Consider the following 24,254-nt stretch of genomic DNA (forward strand, 5'->3'; position numbering starts at 1 on the left):
AACTCTTTCAGATCTTTCTCAAATTACACTTTCTCAAATTTAGATATATAATGAGTTTTCTCAGATTATTTGGATGCTACAATTTCTTTCAATTAATTCTTAGACATCTTTTAGATCCACACACATGATACACAAATTCATGTAATTGAAAGAAATTATAGTATCCAAATAATCTCTTTTGTGAGGAGAAGACTACAAAACACATTTAGAAAGAATTAATAATGAAAGCACAAATCCATATATAAGTGAATAAAAAATTCATATGGTTCAATCATTCATCATGTGAGAATAATATATATATTTGTGAAAATATATTTTTCTCTTCAATAAAGTCAAGACTTGCACACCATAATATTGAGATGCTGATTAGGGTATTTACAGAACAAGGTTGAGCTGCACGCAGTAGCACGTGATAAGATTGAGATGGTTGAGACTTCTCATCATCCTTAAAAACAGAGAGTAAGAGGTGGCAACAAATGCAGGAGATGGTAGTGAAGAAGTTAGAGATGAAGATGATCTCTGTACTGGACTTGCTTCGCTTTTATAAAGCTTAAAACACTCCACACATCTCCATGCATCATTATTCGGCCATCTTCCATATATAAAGCACCATCTGCATAGTTGAGTTCCTCTAACCGATGAGTCACCCACAGTGCTGCAACTTCTCCCGAAGCCGCCACAGTGTTCTTGACTGCCTTTATAACTCCTATCTGGTAACCAAAAGCAAGAATATGTTGTCTGTCAGTAGTATGATTAAAGTTTTTCTTTTTGAAAACAAGATTATCCTTCTAACGATCAAGAAACAAAAAGATGCAATTGAAAGGGTAGATGGAAGTGGTAAGACAAAAAGTCTATCGGCGAAATAAAAAAATCAACAAACATCTAGGCTTTTAGAAGAGTGCTTTATGTGAAAAACAGGAGCCTATGAATCAAAACGATGGATGGGATGTAAAACAATGGGAGGGAGAATCGACTGAAAACTGAGACAAAGTTGACACTTCAACAGGCATGACAGCTCGATTTGAGTTGAAAAAGCCAATTGAACTTAATAAGGCCACCGTAACTGGAAATGAAGAGGCTGGTTGACAAGAATACATGGATTTATAAATCAGTAGCTCTCTTGAGTATAACTCATACCTGGTCATGTTCATCCAAAAATGTTGTCAATTCATCTAATAATAGCACTTTACATGCTTCAGCTAAGGCACCTGCAATAGCAACTCTTTGTTTCTGCCCTCCACTAAGAGTCTGAATCTGCCTCTGATAAATGAAACAAAGGTAAACAACATAACATTTAATTCAGATACTTACAACACCAGAAATCAAACATACATGTCAAAAGTCAAACACCTACTTGTGAGTAATGCAGCATGCCAACAGCTTCTAAAGCTTCTGATACTCTTGATCTAACTTCATCTGATGTTAGATTAAACTTACCAAGACCAAATGCCACATCTACTTCCACTGTTGGCATAACCACCTAATCAAAGTGATAATAAAGAGAACACTAAAAAGGTTTTCAAATAGCTCGCACTACATATTAAAGAAAGAAAATGTGTCTTGTTGTCAGTACCATCCATGAAGAACCTACTCAGAATCCCTTAAAGTGATTTGTTCTTTTTATACATAGGAACAAACAATTTACATGTAAAGGATAGTCATATTCTTTGAGGCCCTGAAGTAATTGACAAGGAAAACACAACAAAAATAAAAAAAGGAGGCCGCAGAAAGAGGAAAAATTAGTACTCTCCAATAGGACAAGAAAAGGGCATTTACTTTTCTGAGATCTACTGGAGCTATGAAGGGATGTGTCCAGGGTGCATTAACAGCAACCAACAAGTTTGATAGTCACGATCAATCTCACATGACTGACAGGCTTCAATTAGTACAGATTCTAAAAACTTGGTGACATACTTATGATCATGTGTCATGGATTTCACCATCTATGTGAAAATGATACAAACTAGAACAAGCATTCTAACATGATAACGGGCACATACCAAGAAAACTAGAATCTAACTAATTTTGATTTATTTTCAGTATGTAGTGATATCATGGTTTAATAAACAACTTCAAGTTATGGTTGGAACACCACATACCACCTACAGAATTCACATATTGAGCAAACTTCACAAGAAACAACTGTTTTTCTAACAGACACAACTGTTTCTCAACAATAAAAAGCACGAGAAGGAAAAACCTGGTGATCAGGATTCTGAAACACAAAGCTACTTGGTTTTTTTATATTCACAGTTCCATCAGAAGGATTTAGAAGTCCTGCCAAGACCTATGCAGCAAACAAAAATATCAGTTCAGAAATTTATAAACAATCAATAAATCATCGTGAAAAAAGGTACACATGCTGTGACCTATATATATTGGTTATGTCAGCATAATTGTACAAAATTTAAGCCTGAAGGAAGTAGTAACAGAATACACGACAACATTAAATACACATAACCCTTTTTTTTTTAAAAAAAAAAAACACATAACTGATACTTCCCTAAATGCAAAAAGGGTTTTCAGAATTCCTATAACCAAACAAATGGTTCTTTTTTCCTGATGCTCTACAAGCCTACTTTTGATCAACATCTTCACTGAATGTCGTTTCACAATTCATACATTTAAAGAATGTTAGTATAAGCTTCCATAAGGGTCCTATTTCCATCAAATTGCCCCTATAAATTTGATGGCTGCATTGGCAATTACATGCACAGTTATATTTTCATTATCTCAAACCTTTTCTTTTTCTCTATTTCATAAAACCAAATTTTGAAAATTAGGAAACAAAATAGACCTCTCTCTCATCCCCAACTTTTGGTTTTTGTTTTGCTTACATAGGTCCATCCTCATTTGGTGAACACAGAAGACCAACCCCCATCACACAAAGGCCACCAATTTGGTTTCTCCTGCTAGACAAAAATCTCATTCCTTGGCCATTTCGGGTCCATTGCCTCCTCTATCGAATGTCATGTTACAAGAAAACCCTCAATATCAAACAGCCGAAACTCACTAATTCCTTAATACAACCAAAAATTTCAATCATCCAAATCTATGCCAGTTTACCATTCCACTTGTTCTAAATATTTCACTCAAACTACAGCATTCCTATGTTGAAACCAAATCAATTGCTTCACCAGGAGATGAGTTACCTTAAGGAGGGTGGACTTGCCACAACCATTGGGACCAAGAAGCATCCACAGCTGGCCAGGAGGGACATGGAGGGAACAATTCTTCAAAATTGGAACCGACTTCCCCTGCTTGTTGGTCACCGAGAAGCTCACTTTATGGGCTTCAATGGCAGGAGCAACCTCTGCCGCCACGATGAGCGATCGACACCGACAATACCTGCGAGGAGCAAATCATCATCAATTCAAATCAAGAATCACAAAAGAAGAGAATCATTACAGGAGGAGATGAATGACCTTGGCGATGGTTTCATTAGGGCAGTAGAAAGGGAAGCCCATGGCATGGGGGCGAAGGAGAAGACTTCCTGCAGCATTGAGAACAAGAGAGAAGGCAGCAATTTGTGTTATGTAATGACTGGAATTTGGTTCACATGTTAAAGGCCTGATAAGACTCCCCAAAAAACCAAAAATGAAATAGAAAAAGAAATAAACCAATATTTAATATGCTTGTGAAACTTAAAATGATAAAAACAACGTGTGTAATGGTCTACAGAGCGTGTCTGAATAATTAAAAAGATATACATGTTACTTTAAAATTTACATGGTAAATATGTTATTTTAAATCTTCCCAATAAGAGGTCTAACACATCAATGATTCAATACCACATTGTGTCTCGTTCAGTGTTATCAAAGGACCAAGCGCTAAAAGGCTCCAAGCTTCCAAACATCTTGAGCAAACCAAGGGCTCACCAATATAAAAATTATAAAAAATATATTTAAGGAGGACAACAATCTTTAAAATAAAAATTAGACAATACATGAGTTTCATATAATTTCATATTCAAAATATCAGCACTAATACATCGAAGTAAATTCATTTAACCCCCTGTTAACTTCGAGATTGGTGGTCCAACAAACAAAGAAAACTTCAACCCAACCCGATTTAGACCCGACGATGGGCAACCCTCTTCGTCCCGAGAAGCCAAAGATGGTCAGAGAGGAATTTGCTATTGCGATCTAGAAGTTGTCCGTTCTCTCGACATGAAGCCCAAGAACCTACAGAAGACCGAGATTAGGAGTAGTCCGACTAGGTCCCTTCGATGCCTAAGTCAACAATGTCCAAGGTGTAAAGAAAGTAGGGATGTGAAAGAGAGAGAAAGGAAATGAGGGAGAATGTATTTACATTTTATACCCAAGTCCTTGTGGTTATCGTCAATTTCAGTAGTTAAAGACTTGCAGGGATAACGCAACCGCCTGTTGAGATGGCAGTTGTGGAACAACCTCTGTTGACGTGGCTCAACCACATGCTAAGCTAACGTAACCATCTACCAAAGTAGCTCAACTGCTCTCTATGTGGTTACATGTCATAACTATCTTGTTGAGATGGTAGCCTTCGTTGCTAAGGTAGAGGTGTCCATGTGTCAGTCCCGATTCATTTTGTCCTCTATCACTTATCCCCTCATTGTGCTTCGTCGTAGAAGATCTTCTAGGTGAAGTGCCATGTCCACTTCTAATAGGCACCGAATGCCTCAAGGGAGAGAACTACCTGCAGACTAAATGTTGTTGCATCAAGTCTCGGTTGACTCGTCCTTGACCCCGACCTACCACTATCGGGTTGGAGAGCCTTGAATGTGCCCAACGTTGCTGAGCTACGTACTTCAAGTGAGGCTTTTATAGATTAGTTATAGTGATGCCGACTTGCCCACATCAGGCAGGGAGAGCTCCACAACATGTCGAGTTGTTTGCTTTGGGCAAATGGGGCCTTTATCGATCTACCACATGATGGGGCCCACTTCAAGCATAAGGGGCCTACGGTGGAGTCAAGGGACCCATGTCAGACAACAAAATTGCTTCGTCCCAATCTGCCCACATTGGGCAGACATGGTGTTGGCGCGATAAGACTTTTACCATCTCCTGATTTGCCATATCGAGAAGACAATCCTTTTACCCCGAGCTGCCCACATTGGGCATATATTGTGGGTGTGGCAAGAATCTCTCGATCTGCTCACATCAGGCAAGATTAAGATCTCACATCATATGGACTATTGCTACATCATGTAAGATATGATCCCAATTTGTCCGTATCAGGCAAGATCCTGATCTGCCCCCTTCGGGCAAGATCATGATCTACCCACATCGAGCATACTCTGCTACATCGCATAGGATATACTTCGGATCTGCCCATTTCAAGCAGATATGGTGTTGGCATGATGTCCCCCCAATTTTCCATATCGGGAAAACTCCTTTCTTACCCCGATCTACCCACATCAGTAAACATTTATGGTGAGATATTCTTTTATCTAATCTATTACCTCACGTCATATGATCTCCCGATTTGCCCACATCGGACAAATTTGTTGACAGTTTGTTTCGAGACTAATCTGATATATTATCTCACATCGGGTGGCCTCCCAATCTGCCCACATCGGGAAGATTTGTTGTCCATTGGCTCTAAGATATACTGATCTGCTCTTACATCGGGTGATCTCCCGATCTGCCCACATTGGGTAGATTTGCTGATGATTGGCTTTGAGACATACGTAATTTGCTCTAACATCGAGCACATTTGTTGGCAATTGGCTTTGAGACATGCCTAATCTACTCTCACATGAGTGATCTCCCAATCTACCCATATCAGACATATTTGATGGTGATTTGCTTTGAGGCTTACCTGATCTGCTATTTTATGTTGGGCAAGATCACGATCGGCTTGCATTGGGCCATAAAAACTATCTTGTCCCGATCTGCCCAATTCGAGCAATTTAGGCATGCTGGACTAATTTGCCGACATCAGGCAGTTTACACATGCTGGGCCGATCTGCCCACATTGGACAGCTCACTTGGTTGGACCGATCTGCCCACATCGGCCAATTGACTCCAAGTTCAGGATGCTCATGTCTACAAAGGATATGTTGGCCGTTAAAATATATTTTATCCATCAAGGACACATTAGAAACTCTGGATGCTCTCGTCCATGAAGGACGCAACGTGCGTTAAAGACGCTTTTGTTTGTGAAGGACGCATCAACTATCAAGATGCTCTTGACTGTGGTGGATACAACAAATGTTCTCATCCGCGAAGAGGGTGCATTGCACGTTAAAGATGATTTTATCCGCGAAGGACACGCTTTCTCCACGAAGTATGTGCCGACTATCGGGATGCTTTTGTCTACGGAGGATGCATCGGTTTCCGTGAGTCTACGTTGATCTGATGATTGAATTAAACTCTGATGTCAAAGCTTGTCTAACTAATGAGTCATCTGCTAACTATTAGAAAGGCTTAGCTAGGTGTTCAAACAGTATTTAATTCATTGAACACAAAGTGGTGGGAACTCCTTGCTTCAAAGAGCTCCCCTTTGTAGCATGGTGAAGAAGTCTTCACTTGTTTCCTTTGAGTTTCTCCACCATTCCCTCTCTTAGGTTGGCAACTTCGACATCCTCTTGGTTGTCAACTTTCCTTCGACATGTAAGATAGTTTCTCTAGTTCGAATGAGAGAAATTAGTTAGGTCTTCAATCTATCAATCACCATGTGGTCGAGAGGTTCTTAGGTGCTTTGTCTGATAACCATTCAGGATAAGAAAGTGATTCCTCATCCTCCAAGGGAGGAAGATCCTCATCTTCATCCAAGGGGGCCATAGTCCAAGATCATCAAGAGAAGGATCTTACGGATATGAAGAATTTCCTTGATCAAGAATCCTGCTTATGTCCAGGTTCCTTAAGCTTTCTTCGAGCGAAATACTTTATTCCAAGGATCGTCATTTCTAATATCAAATTTGTTTCAGTGATCTTTCGGACTAGTACATATTGGTCAGTACCTATATACCATATTAGTACACTAGTATGTACCGGTGTTTCAGAGAGAAAAAAAAGAGGGAAAAAAGGAAGGGATGATGGAGGAACAGAGTAAGAAGAAGAGGAAGTGATGGAGTAAGAAGCAGTGAGAAGAGGAAAGAAGACGAGAAGAAGTGGGAGCGTACTTAGGAAGAAGGAACGCAACATCAGAAAACTATGACATCAAACAACGATAATGGCAACGGCAAAGCAACAGCATTGAACGTGGGACGAGGGCTCGCGTTTGATTGCCCTAATTTCTATTTTAGATTTTTTCTTTTTGTAATATAGAGTTGGATGGGCCCATCGCTATTTTTTATTTTTTTATTATTTTTATAGAACTAGAGTAAGCTGTCGGAAACAAGGGTGATCCGTGTACTGGTCCATGCTTGGAATGGCACGTACCTACCCGTTTTGTATTGTTTCAGGTGGTACAACAATCATTGCTGTATTCTTTCTAATTACAAAATGATTCTCCCAAAGTTGGCCATTAGGCCCTTTTCACTTCAATCAATTTCCTATGTCTATTCTAATGCTCTAGAGGCAAGGCTCATCTTTTTCATTCACCCATTTATCATAGCCTTTCTTAGATGGCGGAGGATTTCACCTTTATATATGGTGCCTAACTTTTGGTGTTATTTGGTTGCCTTTATAGGAGAAGTGTGTAATCATCAAGGGATGATTCCATCTTTGAACATCTTCCCCTTTTGCTTTCGTGATTGTCATTGGGAAAAAGGATACTATCTTACTTCCCGTTTGGGATTTAAAGTGAGTGGGGCTCCAACATCTAACAAGGGTTGAAAGAGTCAGTTCCTCTTCATTCAACTAGATACTTATTGTAGTTTTAGTCTTGTGTGGTCTACCTGTACTCTTTCGAATCCTATCCTATCTTAAATTCTAAGAGGGGATAAGTTTTCCGCTTGGTCGAGATCTTACCAGCCTCCATAGCTCAAGCATATGGATGAGTGGCTTATAAGAGTGGGCTTAAGTCCGACTCCAAAGGGTTCGTTTCCTTTCAATCGAATCTTGTAATTTCCTAATATCTTAACCTCCTATCTCGATTTCCTCTAAGCATAAACCTTGCATCATTCTGCCCGAGCAAGATGAAGAAGACAATAAAGGATAGGGCAGCCATGGAGGAACCATAGAAAAAAAAACAATTCCCTCCCAGCCTACGAAGAAGAAAGTTGTTGTGAAGATGAGAACATCATGTACCTTTCACACTTTTAAAGCTCTAAAGGATCGAGCACATCCCGAACTTAGAGCACCCTGACATGATGTGACGCCATGAAGTTCTTGGCGATAGTCGATGGCCAAATTATGCGAACTTAAGTCCAGTCCTTTTGTAGTGACTCATATGTCGGAGCTACCTCATAGTGCCTCAACAAAACCACTTCAACCTCGTTGGAATTTGGAGGCGACTAACGAACCATGGGTGCATCATCAGATGACTCCCAAGTATCTTTAAGGAGGTCTAGTTCCCAAGTTGGCCAAAGAAATATACTCTCTTCCTCCATAGGTAATGCTAGTTGAGACATCTAAGCATATGGTGGTAGTATGTTTCAATTCCCTTGTGCGTTTGTAACTCGTAGCTTCCTTATTCCCTTGGATACTTTTCCTTTATTGTAGAATCACCATTATATGATGGGGTTATATGACTGAGGGATTCGAGTTTTATTATCGCAACACTGAATGAAGTGATAGACAGGTTGAATGAGAGAGTGACTCAACTGGAGATCAAGCTAAGCCCAAGGAGATATCTCCAATAAAAGAAGCTTTAGCTGCATCCCAAGTATCTTTGGTTGCGTCTTAAGCAAAGCAAAAGACTTGAAGCGTAATTGTGCTGATCAGCAGAAACTCTCAAGAAGGTTCAAGTTTCCAATCGAGAGATAGAATACCAACTATTGATGCTCCAGTGTAAGGTTAGGGCCAGTGAGGCTAAAATCGTCAATCTAAAAGCGAAGTAATAGCTCGAGAACTTTAGGCCGCCGAGAGGGTGATAGAAGCCATTAAAGCCTATACGGAGTCCAAAGGCTTCAAGGAGGGTATAAGACAACCAAGGGAAACTTCCTTCAAATACGAGTACCAAATGGCTATGATCCGTGTGCTAGTTAAGCTTTCATACCTGAAGGTTGCAAAAAAAACATTCTCGATTGGTCCCGAGGACAATAGAGTGAAGATGAAGATATAGACAGACTTTAACGACAACCTCAAGACCTCGATGGAAACTTCATCCAATAAGGAAGACAACAATGACAAGGACACAGACTGCACTGGGGGTGGGCTAGACAATGGTTCGATAGATGACTAAATGTCTCTTTTTTTATAAATGTAGTATCTTAGTTATGTTCTCTTTTCTAAATTGGGTGTCAAGTTTTGGAAGATATCATGATTCCCAACTAATAATATGTACTTTTATTTCAGCTAATGAAAGGAAACTTGTCCTTGATACTCTCACAGATAGAACTTTCGGAGATTTAAGACATGCCAAGTCCTTGGGATAGTCAGAACCTCCAATGTTTTGAGATAATATATTCGAACTCGGATTTCCTGAAGAACTCGATAAGGTCGTTCCCAATTAAGAGTCATCTTGTTTCTAGAATCATTTGGATTGTTGGATCGTTGACCTCTTCTTTTCAAAGAACTAGATCTTCGATGACAATCCATTTAGGCTTTATCCTCTGCTTTTCGTCAGCTTTTTTTCATCTTCATCTTTACTTTGTTGTCCTCTTGATGAACTGAGAATGAAATCTTTGCAAACTTGAGGCATGGAAACTTAGCCAACACATGGGTCATAGCCAACTAGTACCTATATTTGAAGGAAGCTACCCCAGATCATCTTGAAGCCTTTGGACTCATTATAGGCTTTAATGGCTTCAAACACCCTCTCGATGGCTTGAAGTTCTTAGGCTATAACTTCACTTTTCAAATAGACTATTTTAGCCTCTAGGGCCCTAACCTTACTTTAGAGCATCAAGAGTTGATCTTCCATCTCTCAATTGGAGGCTCAAGTCTTTTTTGAGAGTTTTCTGCTAATCGATACAATCACACTTCAAGTCTTCTACTTCGACTTGATGCAACAAAAGATGCTTGGGATGCCGCCAAAGCTTCTTTCACTTAAGATATCTCCATGGGGTCAACTTGACCCTTTAGCTCAGTCATTCTCTCCTTCAACTTGTCCATCTCTTTATTTAGTTGTTGCGATGAAAAAACCTAATTCCCTCACTCGGTCGGATAACCCCATCATATAATGGTGATTCTGTAACAAAGGAAAAGTATTCAAGGGAATAAGAAGGCTACGATTATGAGTAATAAACGCACAAGGGCATGGAAACATACCACTACCATATGCTTAAATGCCTCAGCTAGCATCACCTTTGAAGGAAGAGAATAATTTTTTTTAGCCACTCCAATGAGGTTGAAGTGGTTCTCTTGAGAGGCCATCAAGCAGCTTTGACATCTAAATCGTTGCAAAAAGACTCAGCTTAAGTTCGCATAATCTAGCCATCGATTATCGTCGAGACCTTTGTTGCATCGCATCATGTTGGGGTGCTCTAGGTTTAGGATGTCCTTGATCTTTTAGAGCTTTAGAAGTGCAAAAGCCAACTAATGTTCTAATCTTCACAACAACTCCATTCTTCTTTGGAGGCTAGGAGGAAATTATTTTGGTCTCTATAGCTAGGGTCGAAGTTATCGCATCGAAACTTCCTACCTTCGTGGCTATCGTGCCTTCATCTTGCTCAAGTGGAACGACGTAACATCTTTGCATACAAGAAACCAAGACAAGAGGTCAAGATGTTTGTAAATTACAAGATTCAATTGTAAGAAAGCATACCCTCCTGAAATGAACTTAAGCATGCTTTGAGAAGCCACTCCTTGTCCATACGCTTGATGGCCAAGAAGGACGGTAGGATCTCGACCAAGGGGAGAACTTCCCCCTCTTTGCAAAATTCAAGATTGTGATAGGATTCAAATTCAATAGAGTACGAACGTACCATATAAGACTAAAACCACAATCAGTGTCCAATAGTTTGAAGAATCGACTCTTCAACCCTTGTTGGAAATTAAAGCCCCCCTCACTTTAAATCCCTCATAGGCAACGAAATAGTACTTGTTTTCCCTATGACAAACACAAAAGCAAGAGTGAAGATGTTCAAAGATGGAATCATCCCTTGATGATTACACTCGCCAATAATAACAACCAAATAGCACCAAGAGTTAGGCACCATATGTGAAGGTGAAATCCTCCATCTAAGAAAGACTATGATAAATGGGTGAATGAAAAATCTGAGTCCCGCCACCACAGCATCCATATAAACACAAAGGAAATTGGCTAAAGGGGAAAAGGGCCTAATGGCCGATTTTCATAATTAATAGGAATAAGGTACTTATCTCGAGGAAAGCATAAGAACTCTAAATATAAGTAGGAGTCTTGATCAAAGAAGTTCTTTAGAGCCATACGATCCTTCCCCTCTTGGAGATCTTGGACCCTGGCCCCCTCGGATGAAGACGTGAATCTTCTTTTAGCGAAGGATAAGAAACCACTCCTTGATCCCAAATGGTTATCAGAAGTAGCACCAAAGACCCCTCAACCATATAGCAGTTAGAAGATCAAAGTCCTAACTCATTTCCCTCATCTGAACAAGAGCAAATCTCACCTGCATGTTGAAGAAAAGCCAATGACCACATGGTGCGTCCTTCGTGTATGAGAGCATCCAAAGCATCTGATGCATCCTCCGTAGATAAAACATCCAGAGAGTTAATACGTCCTTTGTGGATAAAAGCATCCTTATTGAACAACGTATACTTGACAGACGAGAGTATCCAAAGCGTCCAATGAGTCCTCCACAGACAAAAGCATCCAATTGCCGACGCATCCTTCATGGACAAAAGCATCTTTAACGCGTGATGTGTTCTTCGCATACGAGAGCGTCCATAGCATCCAATGCATCCTCAACGGATAAAAAATATCCCAACGGCCAACACATCGTTTGCGAACATAAAAAACCTTAAATTGGAGCCAACTGCCCGATGAGGACAAATCAGTCCAACCAAGCTACTTGATGTAAGCATATCAGCCCAGCATTTGTAAATTGTCCATTGTGGGTAGATCAGTCCAACACACCTAAATTACCTGATGTGGATAGATCGAGACAAGATAGTTTTTATGGCCCAATGTAGGTAGATCGCAATCTTGCCCAACGTAAAATAACAAATCAAGTAAGCCATGAAGCAAATTGTTAACAAATCTGCCCATGTGGGCTGATCAGGAGATTGCCCAATATAAGAGCAAATCAGGTATGCCTCAATGCTAATCATCAGCAAATCTGCCCGATGTGGGTAGATCGAGAGATCACTCAATGTGAGAGTAAATCAAGTATGTCTCAAAGCCAATCACCAACATATATGGCCGTTGTGTGCAGATCAGGAGATCACCCAATGTAAGAGCAGGTTAGGTATATCTCAGAGCCAATTGCTAGCAAAGCTACCCAATATGACTAAATCGGGAAGCCACCCAACGTAAGATAATAGATCAGATGAGTCTCGGAGCAAACTGCTAACAAATCTACCCGATGTGGGTAGATCAGGAGATCACCTAATGTGCGATAGAGATTAGATAAAAGAATATTTTGCAACCAATGTTTCTCGACATAGGCAGATCTGGGAAAGAAAGGAGTTCCCGAAATGGCAAATCAGGAGGTAAATCAACCTGCGTCTACTTAATCTACCTGATGTGACAAATCAAGAGGATGCTATGCAAACACCATATCTGCCTGATATGGAGAGATCCAAAGGATATCCTATGTGGTGTAGAAGAGCTTATTCGATGTGGGTAGATCATGATCTTGTCCGGTGTGGGTAGATCGAGACCTTGCATGATATGGACAAATCTGGAGCATATCTTGCTTGGCGTAGCAAGAGTCCATTCGATGTAAGATCTTGATCTTGCCCGATGTAGGCAGACGGGGATTGCAACTTCTGCGATGTGGGCAGTACTCCACCCAATGTGGGCAGATCGGGATGAGGAGGATTCTTCCCACACCAACTATAACTGCCCGATGTGGGCAGATCAGGATATAAAGAATTGTTTCTCCAATGTAGTAATTCACGATAAGAATTCTTGTCACGCCAACCATATGTATATCGATGTGGGCAGACCATGGTAAAAAGGATGGCTTCCCTAGCAAATCGAGAGATGGGAAAATCTTACCATGCCAACACCATATCTGCCTGATGTGGGTTGATTGAGACGAAGCGGATTCATTGCTCGACGTGAGTCCCTTGGCTCCACCATAGGCCCCATGTGCCCAAAGTGGGCCCCATTATGTGGCAGATCGATAAAGGCTCCATCTGCTTTAGTATTCAGATAATTGCACGACGTCTTATAATCCTCTATCTAATGATAGAGGACAAAATGAACTGTCCCAAGACTAACACATGGACACCTCTACATCAACAATGAAGACCGTCATCTCAAATGGACAGATGGTTACATCAGCTTGGCATACGGTTAAGCCACATCAGCGAAGGTTATTCTACCTAAGTTGTAATCTCAGTAGGCAGTTACGCCACTACTTAAAATGTACTACACTATTGACTTACGCGGATCAAGTCGGGCTACCTCTGACCTCGATCTTCTACAAGTTCTCAGATGACGCATTAAGAGAATGGACAACATCCGGATCCCAGTGGCAGATTCCTCTCCGACCATCTTCCGCTTCTTGGGATGATGACGACCAACCTATCAATTAACACCAACTATAAAGCACTAAAATACTATATTGTTCAAATATACTGATAAGACCCTTTAATAAATGTATCCAGAAGCTGTCGGTCCGACCAATCTCTAGCTTGATTTGATAATCTTTCAAACCTACTCTGATATTCTAACACTGTAGAAGTCTGACGAATTTTGGCGAGCTGGCAATCAACATTCTCATATTCGGATGGGCCAACGCAAACAAGAAGCCCTCTTTTGAACTACTCCCACGAAGGAACTCCGTGGAAAGTTTCATACCAATCGTACCACTAGAGTGCATCTCCCTCGAGCTGGATTGAAGCCACTTCTACCTTGAATTCTTCTGGGGTTATGTGAAAACGGAAAAAATTTTCTGCCCTAGAGATCCAATTGGTTGGATCTTCATCTTTCCATCTTGGAAATTCCACCTTCATGTGTGAGTAATTTGTGTCACAATCTTGGGGCCCTTTTCCTGTATTTTTAGATCCGTGCAACGTAGAACTTGAGCCCCCATTTTGTTGAAATTTACTAAGGCTCTCCAATAGACTCTTTTTGAAATCATTAAGTGTTTCTTACAATCGGTTCTCAATTCTGATTTCCAATGCTTCCATTTATGCTTTCACCGAGTTATCAGTGGCCATTGCGTAAGACAGTAAATCTATAATCTCACCTCCTATTTTTAGTGTCGGTCAAGGGCATCAACACTGTCGATGCGAAGTTGCCGAGGAGGTGGACGCCGAGGGCAGTGCTGCGGTCGCTGCGTTGGAGGAAGAGTAGCTGCCCTGTTTCTATCGTTGCGTGGGGTGAGAGCATCGGGGTTAGAAGGTGACTGCGTTGATTTGGCTGCAGCCGCTGCGACCCAAGGGGCGATCGCCGAGCAACGGGGTTGAGGCTGCGGTGATGGCAACCTATGGTGATGGCAACCTGTGGTTGTGGCAGAATATGCTAAGCAAGGGGGAGGCGGCATTGAAGCGGCCGAGGTTGAGAAGAGGAATCGGTGTTGCGTGCACTGTTGGGGTTGAGGTAAGGCAGCGTACTTGCTGCGGTTGCTACGTTCACTGTTGGAGGGCGGCTGCTGTAGAACGAGGGGTTGGTCGTTGGCCAGGAGCAACGGCGGTAGTGGTTGCTGGCCAAGAACTGCAGTGATTGGTGGCTGTGGCAAAAAATGCAAAGTTACTCTGTTGTGGTCGCCACGAGGAGGGGGGGTCGAGCGGCTGCGGCTGCGACGATTGTGACCCAAGGGAAGGCAACGACGGTGGTGCAGCTGGGGGCAACGTTGCCAAGGGCTCGCCGCCACGGTGGCTGCGACGGTGCGGATGGGAGGGAATGATGCTTATCTCTGTCGCACTGCGAAAGGAGGCACTAGTGACGCCGAGGAATCACATGCGGTTGAGGAGACGACGGTGGCTACGACGATCGTAGTTGCCTTGTTTTGATCGCCGCGAAGAGGGATGGTCAAGCGACTACAGCTGCGACCCAAGGGCAGGCAGCGATGGTGGCGCGGTTGGGGGCAGCGTCGCCAACGGTAGAAGTGACGAGGGGGTTGGTCCACTGGCCAGGAAGCAACGGCCACGGTCCTTCTCGCTCGAGCAGGGTGGAGCAGCAAGGAGGGAAGACTGCTGGCCGGGGAGCAGCGACGACGGTGGTCACCGATTGGAAAGCAGCGGCGACGGTGGGGCTCGCCGAAAGCAGGGGACGCAGGGGCCCCTTTCAACCAGATGGGCTTCGGATGGTAGAAGATGTGGTTGTGGCGGTTACGGCGCAACGAGGAGGGGAGGTTGCTGGTTGAGCGCTGGAAGGCTACGTGCAGGTTGAAGGTTAGGTGGTTGCGGCGGCGTTTGACAAGGTCGAGAGGCAGCGAAGGGTCCAGCAGCTGCGGCAACAGAGGATGCTCTGTTGTTGATGCCGGTGGAGGAGAGGAATCGGCGTCTGCGGCTGCGACCCAAGGGGAGGCAGCTAGGGTTGCGGCTGGGGGGCGGGCGGCGGTGATCGAGCGGCGACAAGGCGGTTGGGAAAAGTGGTGGTGATGCGATTGGGAACAAGGGCAATCCGTGAGTTGCCCTGTTTCGGTCGCCGCGAGGAGGGTGACAACCAACGGCTGCGACTGCGACTGCGACCCAAGGGGAGGCGGGCAGCGGGGGCCTCTGGCTGGGAAGCGGGGCGATGGTGGGCGCTGGCCGGAGAGCAGTAGCGGCGGATGGGCTGGCCGGAAGCACGGGACGCAGGGGTGGCTACGGCTTCTTCCTCTCTTGTTTCTTCCCTTTTTTTTTTTTTTATAACGAGATGGGACAGCGAGGAGGTTGAGCGGTGGTCGAGCGGCAGGGGAAACAGCGATAGCGGTGAAGAAAGAGTTGCCTTGTAGTGGTGGTGGGGAAGAAGGGAAGCAAGGCTGCAGCGGGCTGCGCCAAGGATCGTTGTTCTGATCGCTGCCTCTTTCTCCACCGCCGCCTCTGCTTCCCGACCGCTCGATCACCGCTGCCCGCCTCCCAGCCGCAACCCTAGCTTGCCACCCACCACCCCCCTTAGGTCGTAGCCGCAACCGTCGGTTGCCGCAGCCCCTCGTTGCAACGGTTGCAGAAACAGAGCTTCCTCTATTGCTGCAACCCCGTCGATCCCTGCCGCAACCCTCGCTGCCTCCTTCTCCACCGTCGCCGTGGCACTCTGGCCAGCGACCACCGCTGCTGCCAGCCACCGCAGCCTTCTCCTCAACCGCTCGTGATCCTTACAGCCAACCCCTTCTGTGTTGTGACAAAAACAGAGCACGCAACAACCACCGCCGCACTGTAACGGACAAACTTCTAAACAAGATGTTGGATGTAATGCTTATGTCTGTCCGTTGTCTTTTGGCATGTTCATGCCTTGTACAGAATGTAAAGGGGCGGCCGAAGGCTTAATAGTCCCATTTTAGTTGGGTTGGTGGCCTCTTTAGGCTTGTAAATAAAGGTTGTGTCATGTGGACACGTTCGAGAGCTTTTCGGTCTGTAATGGACCATTTTACCCTTTGTTGTGCAACTATTCAGAGCTTGTAAAGTCTGTTTGTAATTTGCATTGTCTATGAAGTGTTTTTCGAACATGTTTGCTTGTGGATCCCGATTGAGGCGTTCTCTTTAACCCGTTCTCTCTTTTGTTGGTCCTAAGGGACAATGGGGGGCTTCGGGGAGGCTGACCTTTGCGGACGGACGCGCGAGGGTGCCGCACGCCTTAGGCAAAACCAGCTAAGGTCGTGACAGTGTGGTATCAGAGCGGGACAAGCACTCATAGAAACACTTGACATGCAAACGTGGGGGACCTAGCGGGGCTGCGTTGAGGGCAGTCAGCACACGCGCGACCGTTTGAGGGAAAACGGGCATGGAGATGTAGGGAAAAGAGTCGCTCAGAGGAGCGGGCATCTGAGATTGGCATTCAGAGGAATGGCCAACCCTTCGCGCAAGAGGCACCACGAGAACAGGCAAGCTTGGAAGAATTTGGAGCGCACAAAGGTTGGGATGGCTGAGTTTGAGCTACGGCTCAACGTTGACAACTTTACTTGATGGTGCTCAAGGCAAGCGAGGCGCTTGGCAAAGGACGAGACCATGCAAAGTGGAATGAGTTGCTCAGCGACCGAAAGAGTTGTGCAAAGCTCACAGAGGTGAGGGGAATTGCTAACTCGAAGAATTCGGTACTCATGCATGGGCTTGTATGCGGACGATGGATTGTTCGTGGCCATCCCAAGGCGGTCGAGACTCGGCGCCATGGAGCATTGAAACTTTCTCTTCGACATGCGAAGGATACGTCCGGAGGAGGCTGAAATGTGCAACGAGTTCAGCATGTTGCTAGGCCTTGAGGGGTGCAGCGGTGGCTGTATTGACGTGGAGGCGCAATCTAGTAAGTGCGTTTGCAAGAGGCAGAACAATGCACAGTTTGTTCAGCAGATCGGAGTAGTCCAAGGGGATGGTGGTCTCCGAAACGAAGAGAGATGTTGCTCCAACGGGACAGTTATCCAGGAGGGATAAGTCTCAGCTCTCCAGAGGGAGAATCATGTGAGACGGACTTCACATGTTGAGGAGTACCTCACAAACAACAACTCCACGAAGCTCGATGGACTGAGCAAGCGGCGAGGAGTCGTCGCATGATCTCGCTTGAGAGAATGCATTGGTGGATGCATTGCGAGATCAAGTGGGGGAGCGACCCAAAGCAACTCAAATGGAGGCACACTTGGAGTCGATATGGAGATCGGACTCAAGGGAGGGCTGACCCGTGGAATGGTGGGCGCGAGGGCCACCATCGACTCAATGCAAAAACGAGGAGCGGAGCAACTTGGGTGTAACTTGGCGAAGTACCCAAGCCGCATGAAGGGAGCCAGCATAGAAGTTGGAACATGGAGCAGAGGCACAGCGCTTTCCCTAGACAGAGGTCAAGGACATGAACTCTTGCAGAGGCAGGAGTAGAATCATGCTGTTCCCTGGGTCCTTCATTCTGACAGAGCGGACTCATCTTGCATGGTGCCAAAGACGAAGGGAGCTTCGGGGCACATGCACCTTATCTCGGAGGAGCATTCGATGGAGGAACTAAGGCGACTCAATTTGCGGAGGCGAAGTTGGGTACAGAAGGCCTTAGCACGGGGCAAGAGGACGCAGAGGTGGGTACTCTTGAAGAATATGCCACAGTGTTGCCATTTGAGTTGCTATGAAGGAAGCAGTGTGCAGCGGAGATTGTGCTGGTAGGGGCAGAGGCCCAGGATCCAGGCAATGGTGCACAAATTACAGCGAAGTCGGTGGACTTCGGGAGCTACTAGGCGACGGACTGTCCTAGAGCGGTGCTTCATCTAGGTGTGACCCAAGAGTGGGTGGATGAAGGTCGATTGCCAAAGGAGCGAACAAAATCGAAGGTGGAGGAGACCCTGCGATGTATTGGCAGAGGCCACACATGGAGGGTTCACAATTCGAGTTTATTCCACAAGGATCAGAATGCAATGGAGATGTCACCAGGAGGCGACATGGTGCAGCGGATCGTGGTGGAACAGTTCGTGGCAATGCGACACACACGACATAGTCCCGTGAGGGATGAGATCATATGGAGGTATGATCGGGAGCTACTGGGAGCTCCGCTTTGGTGAACAACACGATGGCAAGAAGGGCTATGGATTCAAGGAGTGAAGGCCATGGTACCGCAGAGGCGGGTCTTCCGGGCGTGCACCGAATTTTGCATCGGATGAAAACCTTGGTCATCAGCATATGGGGGCTGGGTTCCACCAAGGGAAAAGTTCGAATGCAAGTACCAGTGAGTCCCATGAGAGGGACTTGATCATGCAGAGGTATGATCGAAGCAGCTGGAGAGTTGGACTGCTCCAGAGCTCATATTCGCTTAAGGGAGCCCGACAAGTCAGAGGACAAGGTCGAGTAAGCGAACGTTGCTACCAAGGAAGCTAAGGAGAACAGAATCGGTGCAAACCCGACAATGTGATGGCAGAGGCCATGCATGGGAGTTGCAGTCTGTCTTTCCATCGACCAAACAGACTGCTTGGAGAACACAGAGGTGTTGAAGCAGGAGGTCGAAAGGGGCGAGGAAGCGACGACGAGTCCAGAGGGACTTAGCTACCCAAAATCAAGCATCAGTTAGAATGGAGGTGGACTCAGAGGAGTGCCACGGAGACATCTCTACTGATTGTGAAGGAAAGGGATACAGAGGCGAGGCGACGGATAGTAGGGCCATGGGCATGGCAGCGCCATGGTACTGCAGAGGCGGGACTTCCGTGCAAGTCATTGATCCCTTGCTCTCACGAAGGGAGAGCGCTTGGTCGTGAAAGGGGCCGAGGAGGTGGAGCATGCAGAGGCAATCTCCAAGTACCGAGACAAGGCTGAAGGGCAGAGGCCAAGAAACTTCGTAAGACCGGTGTCAACAAGTTTCTCATCAAGATAGCCGTAAGTGAAGGACTTCGGGTCATGCAAGAGTGCACGACCAAGGAACGAAGCAGGCAGTACGCGGTGCTGTACCTTTGCTACTCAGTGGAGTAGGCGGCAGGGTTGATGGAGAAGACGGTACAATCCCAGAGGCGACCTTATCTATCAGAGAATTACTCCAAGTTGGGGTGAAAACTTCCTGCATTCCAGAAGTTCAATGGCATTGAGAAGGTGAATCACAGTAGCTAACTCAACGCAAGGAGTGCAAACACTTCAAGTGCTTCAGAAGTGTGAGCAAAGAGCAGGGGAAGGCCAGTAACCAGCTCGATGCATGAAGTACAACCTCGAGGAGGCGGGCGAAGTCAAGTAACCTTTGCCTTCTCAACTCTTAAGAGAATGAGCGAAACCGAGTACCCCAGTTCTCTTATCTATCCAGCAGAGGAGCTCTGCACAAGTTCAAAGACCCTTCGAAGATAATGGAAGACAATAGTTGTCAAAATCCTCACCAACGGTGATCAGTGCTACTGAGAGTAGATTGTCCGCTTCATTTCCCAACGAAATGCCAATCGAAAGCGGAAGTGATGCGAACCTACTTGGATGTGACAACTAACTGAAAGAAGAGTCAATGAGCAGATTTTGTGGAGGAAGGACCCAAAACTTCAGAAGTTTGCGAGGCGATGCTCGTTAAAGCTCCAACAAGCATCCACCCAGTTCAAGCAGCATGTGGAAATTTTGAGAAACTGGCGCAGTAAGAATGGTCTTTTCCTTCATTTGGTGGATCCGCAGGAATCAACGAGGATCAATACAACTCAGCCAACCCCACACCAGAGTCAGAGTCATTGGCGAGTTGAAGCAGCATGGCGGATCAAAGGTTCGACTACTCAGAAACAGCAGCGGAGAGCAGTTGGGAGCCAGGAGGCGCATTGCAGCTGGAGCGGAAGATTGAAGACTCAGCAAAGGCGAAGAGTTGCAGTGTTCACAAAGGCTTCGACGAGGACGTCGAAGGGATAAGTGGGGGAGAATGTAACGGACAAACTTCTAAACAAGATGTTGGATGTAATGCTTATGTCTGTCCGTTGTCTTTTGGCATGTTCATGCCTTGTACAGAATGTAAAGGGGCGGCCGAAGGCTTAATAGTCCCATTTTAGTTGGGTTGGTGGCCTCTTTAGGCTTGTAAATAAAGGTTGTGTCATGTGGACACGTTCGAGAGCTTTTCGGTCTGTAATGGACCATTTTACCCTTTGTTGTGCAACTATTCAGAGCTTGTAAAGTCTGTTTGTAATTTGCATTGTCTATGAAGTGTTTTTCGGACATGTTTGCTTGTGGATCCCGATTGAGGCGTTCTCTTTAACCCGTTCTCTCTTTTGTTGGTCCTAAGGGACAATGGGAGGCTTCGGGGAGGCTGACCTTTGCGGACGGACGCGCGAGGGTGCCGCACGCCTTAGGCAAAACCAGCTAAGGTCGTGACAGCACGCAGCAACAAAAAACAGTAGCATCCTCTACTGTCGCAGCCACCGATTGTAACCACCGTTGCCGTTGCTCCCGGCCAACGACCAACCCCTCATTCTACAGCAACCGCCCTCTAGCATCGCACGCAACAACCACAGCAAGTATGCTGCCCGGCCTCAACTCCAGCAACGCACGCACCACTAATTCCTATTATCAACCCCGGCCGCTTCAACGTCGCCTCCCCCTTGCTTAGCATCTTCTACCACAAAGGCAGGTTGCCATTACCGCAGCCTCAACCCCGTTGTCCGGCGATCGCCCCTTGGGTCGCAGTAGCTGCAGCCACATCGATGCAGTCGCCTTCCAGCCCCGGCGTTCTCACCCCACGCAGCGACAGAAATAGGGCAGCAACTCTTCCTCCAACGCAATGACCGCAACACTACCCTCGGCGTCCACCTCATCGGCAACTTCGTATTGACGTGTTAGGATCCTTGACATTTTCACTCTATCCAACTCTAACTGAACTAAACAGACTCAATAAACATTATTCAAAAGCTCAAAAAAAGGTTACGCCACCACCGCTGCCTCTCCACTGCCGCCCGCCTCCCCTTGGGTCGCAGCCGCAGCCGTCGGTTGTCGCCCTCCTCACGGCGACCGAAACAGGGCAACTCACGGATTGCCCTTGTTCCCAACCGCGTCACCACCACTTTTCATAGCCGCCTCGCCGCCGCTCGATCACCCGGCCAGCGACCTCTCCTCGTCGCGTCCCCATCTCGCTCAAGCGAGAAGGATCGCCGGCACCGCAGCCGCAGCTGCCGATTGCCGTAGCCCTCCTTGTAGCGGTTGCAGAAACAGAGCTTCCTTTGTTGCTGCAGCCCCTCGTCGATCGCAACCGTGCCTCGAGCGTCGTCGCCTTCCAACCGACCCACCACCGCTGCCAGCCATCGTGCGGCGACCGCCGCTCGCCTCCCAGCCGTCGCTCCCCCTAGCTCGGGCGAGAACAACTGCCGCCACTCCCCCTTGCTCTGCCCCCTTGGTGACCGAAACAGGGCAATCCTCTTGCTGCTGCGAACGTCGGTTGCCACCACCGTAGCCGCTGCTGCCCAGCCAGCGACGACGCCGCTCGCCGCCCAACCTGCCACCGTCGATTCTTATTTTCCACTATAGCCTCAACCTCGGCAATGCCACCGCAACCGCCCTCCAACAACACACACAGCAAGCTCTTGTGCGGTCGCTTCAACCTCGGCAACGCACACACCAACTCCTCTTCTCAACCTCGGCCGCTTCAACGGCACCGTCGCGTCCTCAACCGCACGCGATCCCTCGGCGTCACCAATGCCTCCTTCCGTAGTGCGATAGAGACAGAGCAACGCTGCCTTCCATCCGCACCGTCGCAACCACCGCAGCAATAGGCCCTTGGCAACGCTGCCCCCAAACGCACCACCATCGCTGCCTCCCAACCCTCAGCAATAGCGATCCCTCCATGCAACGACCACAGCAAGCATCATTGCCTCCCACGCAGTGAACGCAGCTACATCCTCGCAGCAACCCTTCATTCCAATAATGCTACCACCGATTGCATCACAACAACAGCACCGAGTAGGGAAGTGATTTATGCCCTAGTCTTGACATCAGAAACAAGAGTTGAGATTACAAATTTGCAGTCTTACGAAATGGGCACCGATAACTCAGTGAAATCACAAATGGAAGCATTGGAAATTAGAATTGAAAACCGGTTGCAAAAAATACTTAATGATTTCAAAAAGGACTTACTGGGGAGCCTTAGTAAATTTCAACAAGGTGGGAGCTCAAGTTCTACATTGCACAGGTATGAAAATACTGAAAAAGGGCCCCAAGATTGTGACACAATCTACTCATACATGAAGGTTGATGGACAGCTCGCCAAAATTTGTCAAACTTCTACAGTATTAGAATATCAGAGTAGGTTTGAAAGATTGTCAAATCAAACTAGAGATTGATCGGAACGACAATTTCTGGATACATTTATTGAAGGGCTTATTCCAGAGATCCGGTGTGAAGTTAAGGCTCGTCAACCCCGCACTATGATAGTTGCGATCTCATTCGCACATCTACGTGAGAAAAAAATCAACAGGGAAAATCATGGAAACAGAAATGACAACAACCAGATGATCAGTAAGCCACCCACCCCATCTATTCCCAACCAAAGCCTTGACACCCGAAGACTAACCCAAGAAGAACTCAAGAAAAAGGAGGATCTGCGGCATTGCTGGGGAGATGCAGAGAGAGAGAGGGTGAGGATGTCAGCCGCAGTCTAATTGCAGGGATAGGGAGGGATGCCGTTAGAAAGGCTGGGGGGAGAAGAGGCTCGACGGGGCGGCTGCGGAGGAGGAGGGACAGAGTTAGCGGGAGGGAAGGAGGAGCGTCGGAAGGGGGGAGAAGCACGGAGGACGAGGAGGGAAGGGGTATCGAGGAGGCTCGACGGGGACATCGCTGGAGGAGGAGGGAGAGAGATAGCAGGGAGAAAGAGGATGAGCGACAGCGAACGGGAAAAAGAAGCGGGAGGCACAACGCCGCGAGGGGGAGAGAGAGGAGGAGGAGGAGGTACCGCCACTGCTGGAGGGCTGCGCACGGATGCGGGGAGGAGCGGCGGCGAGTCGGGAGGAGGGGCAGAAATGGAGGCGACGGTGAGGAGCTGTGGCCGCAGGTGAAGAGGAGGCGGCGTCGGCTAGCAGAAGCGAGGGATTGAAGAGAATAAGAATAGGTTAGTTGAACCTTTTGCAAGATTTATAGTCAACTCAAGCTTAGGCCATTTCAATCAGATTTGACATCAAACTTGACGAGCACTTGAGCGGCTCACAATTGAAGACATGCGTTCGAACCTTATTTGAGACATTTGGGCCTCGGCTCGTTTCGTCCAGAGCAGTCGAGTGCCTCAAATATTATTAGTGTCGTCGGATATCATGTGAGTTCGACAAGTCCATGCCTACATCATCAACATCGCCTGGTCACGTCGATACATAAGTCTGGCTTCTCACCTCATTTATGTGAACCATGCGGCCGGTAACTATGGACTCACTCATTGACTGTCACTTTTACTAATTCCGATCTTAAATGCAATCTTTGCATGAGGCATTGTCGAACCATCTCAAACATCAACTCCAAGTTTTGCGACAAGTGTAATATTTGACTCGAGTTGGCTCTGCATCCTTGCATATCAGATAATCGTGATCTACAATAAAAAATTCAATT

The 24,254-nt window shown here is 46.2% G+C and overlaps 1 protein-coding gene across 3 annotated transcripts; it reads right to left on the minus strand.

The window, feature by feature from the left end:
* Positions 1–281: 281 nt before the first annotated feature.
* Positions 282–23,771, minus strand: LOC135617320 (ABC transporter I family member 10-like). Of its 3 annotated transcripts, none has more exons than XM_065117400.1 (7): positions 23,611–23,771; positions 3,426–3,493; positions 3,153–3,348; positions 2,201–2,287; positions 1,355–1,480; positions 1,138–1,260; positions 282–710 (listed from the first exon to the last, which is right to left on the minus strand). In XM_065117400.1, exons 2-7 carry the CDS (start codon positions 3,470–3,472, stop codon positions 501–503), a joined length of 789 nt encoding a protein of 262 aa, XP_064973472.1. In that variant the 5' UTR covers positions 3,473–3,493; positions 23,611–23,771; the 3' UTR covers positions 282–500. The 3 variants fall into 3 exon arrangements, with proteins under 3 accessions (XP_064973472.1, XP_064973473.1, XP_064973474.1); XM_065117401.1 differs by lacking the exon at positions 23,611–23,771 and adding an exon at positions 4,067–14,326; XM_065117402.1 differs by lacking the exon at positions 1,355–1,480 and having other exon boundaries at positions 23,611–23,767.
* Between the last annotated feature and the right edge of the window lie 483 nt (positions 23,772–24,254).

This window comes from Musa acuminata, chromosome BXJ2-7, assembly GCF_036884655.1.
Source record: "Musa acuminata AAA Group cultivar baxijiao chromosome BXJ2-7, Cavendish_Baxijiao_AAA, whole genome shotgun sequence".
NCBI classification, from domain to species: domain Eukaryota; kingdom Viridiplantae; phylum Streptophyta; class Magnoliopsida; order Zingiberales; family Musaceae; genus Musa; species Musa acuminata.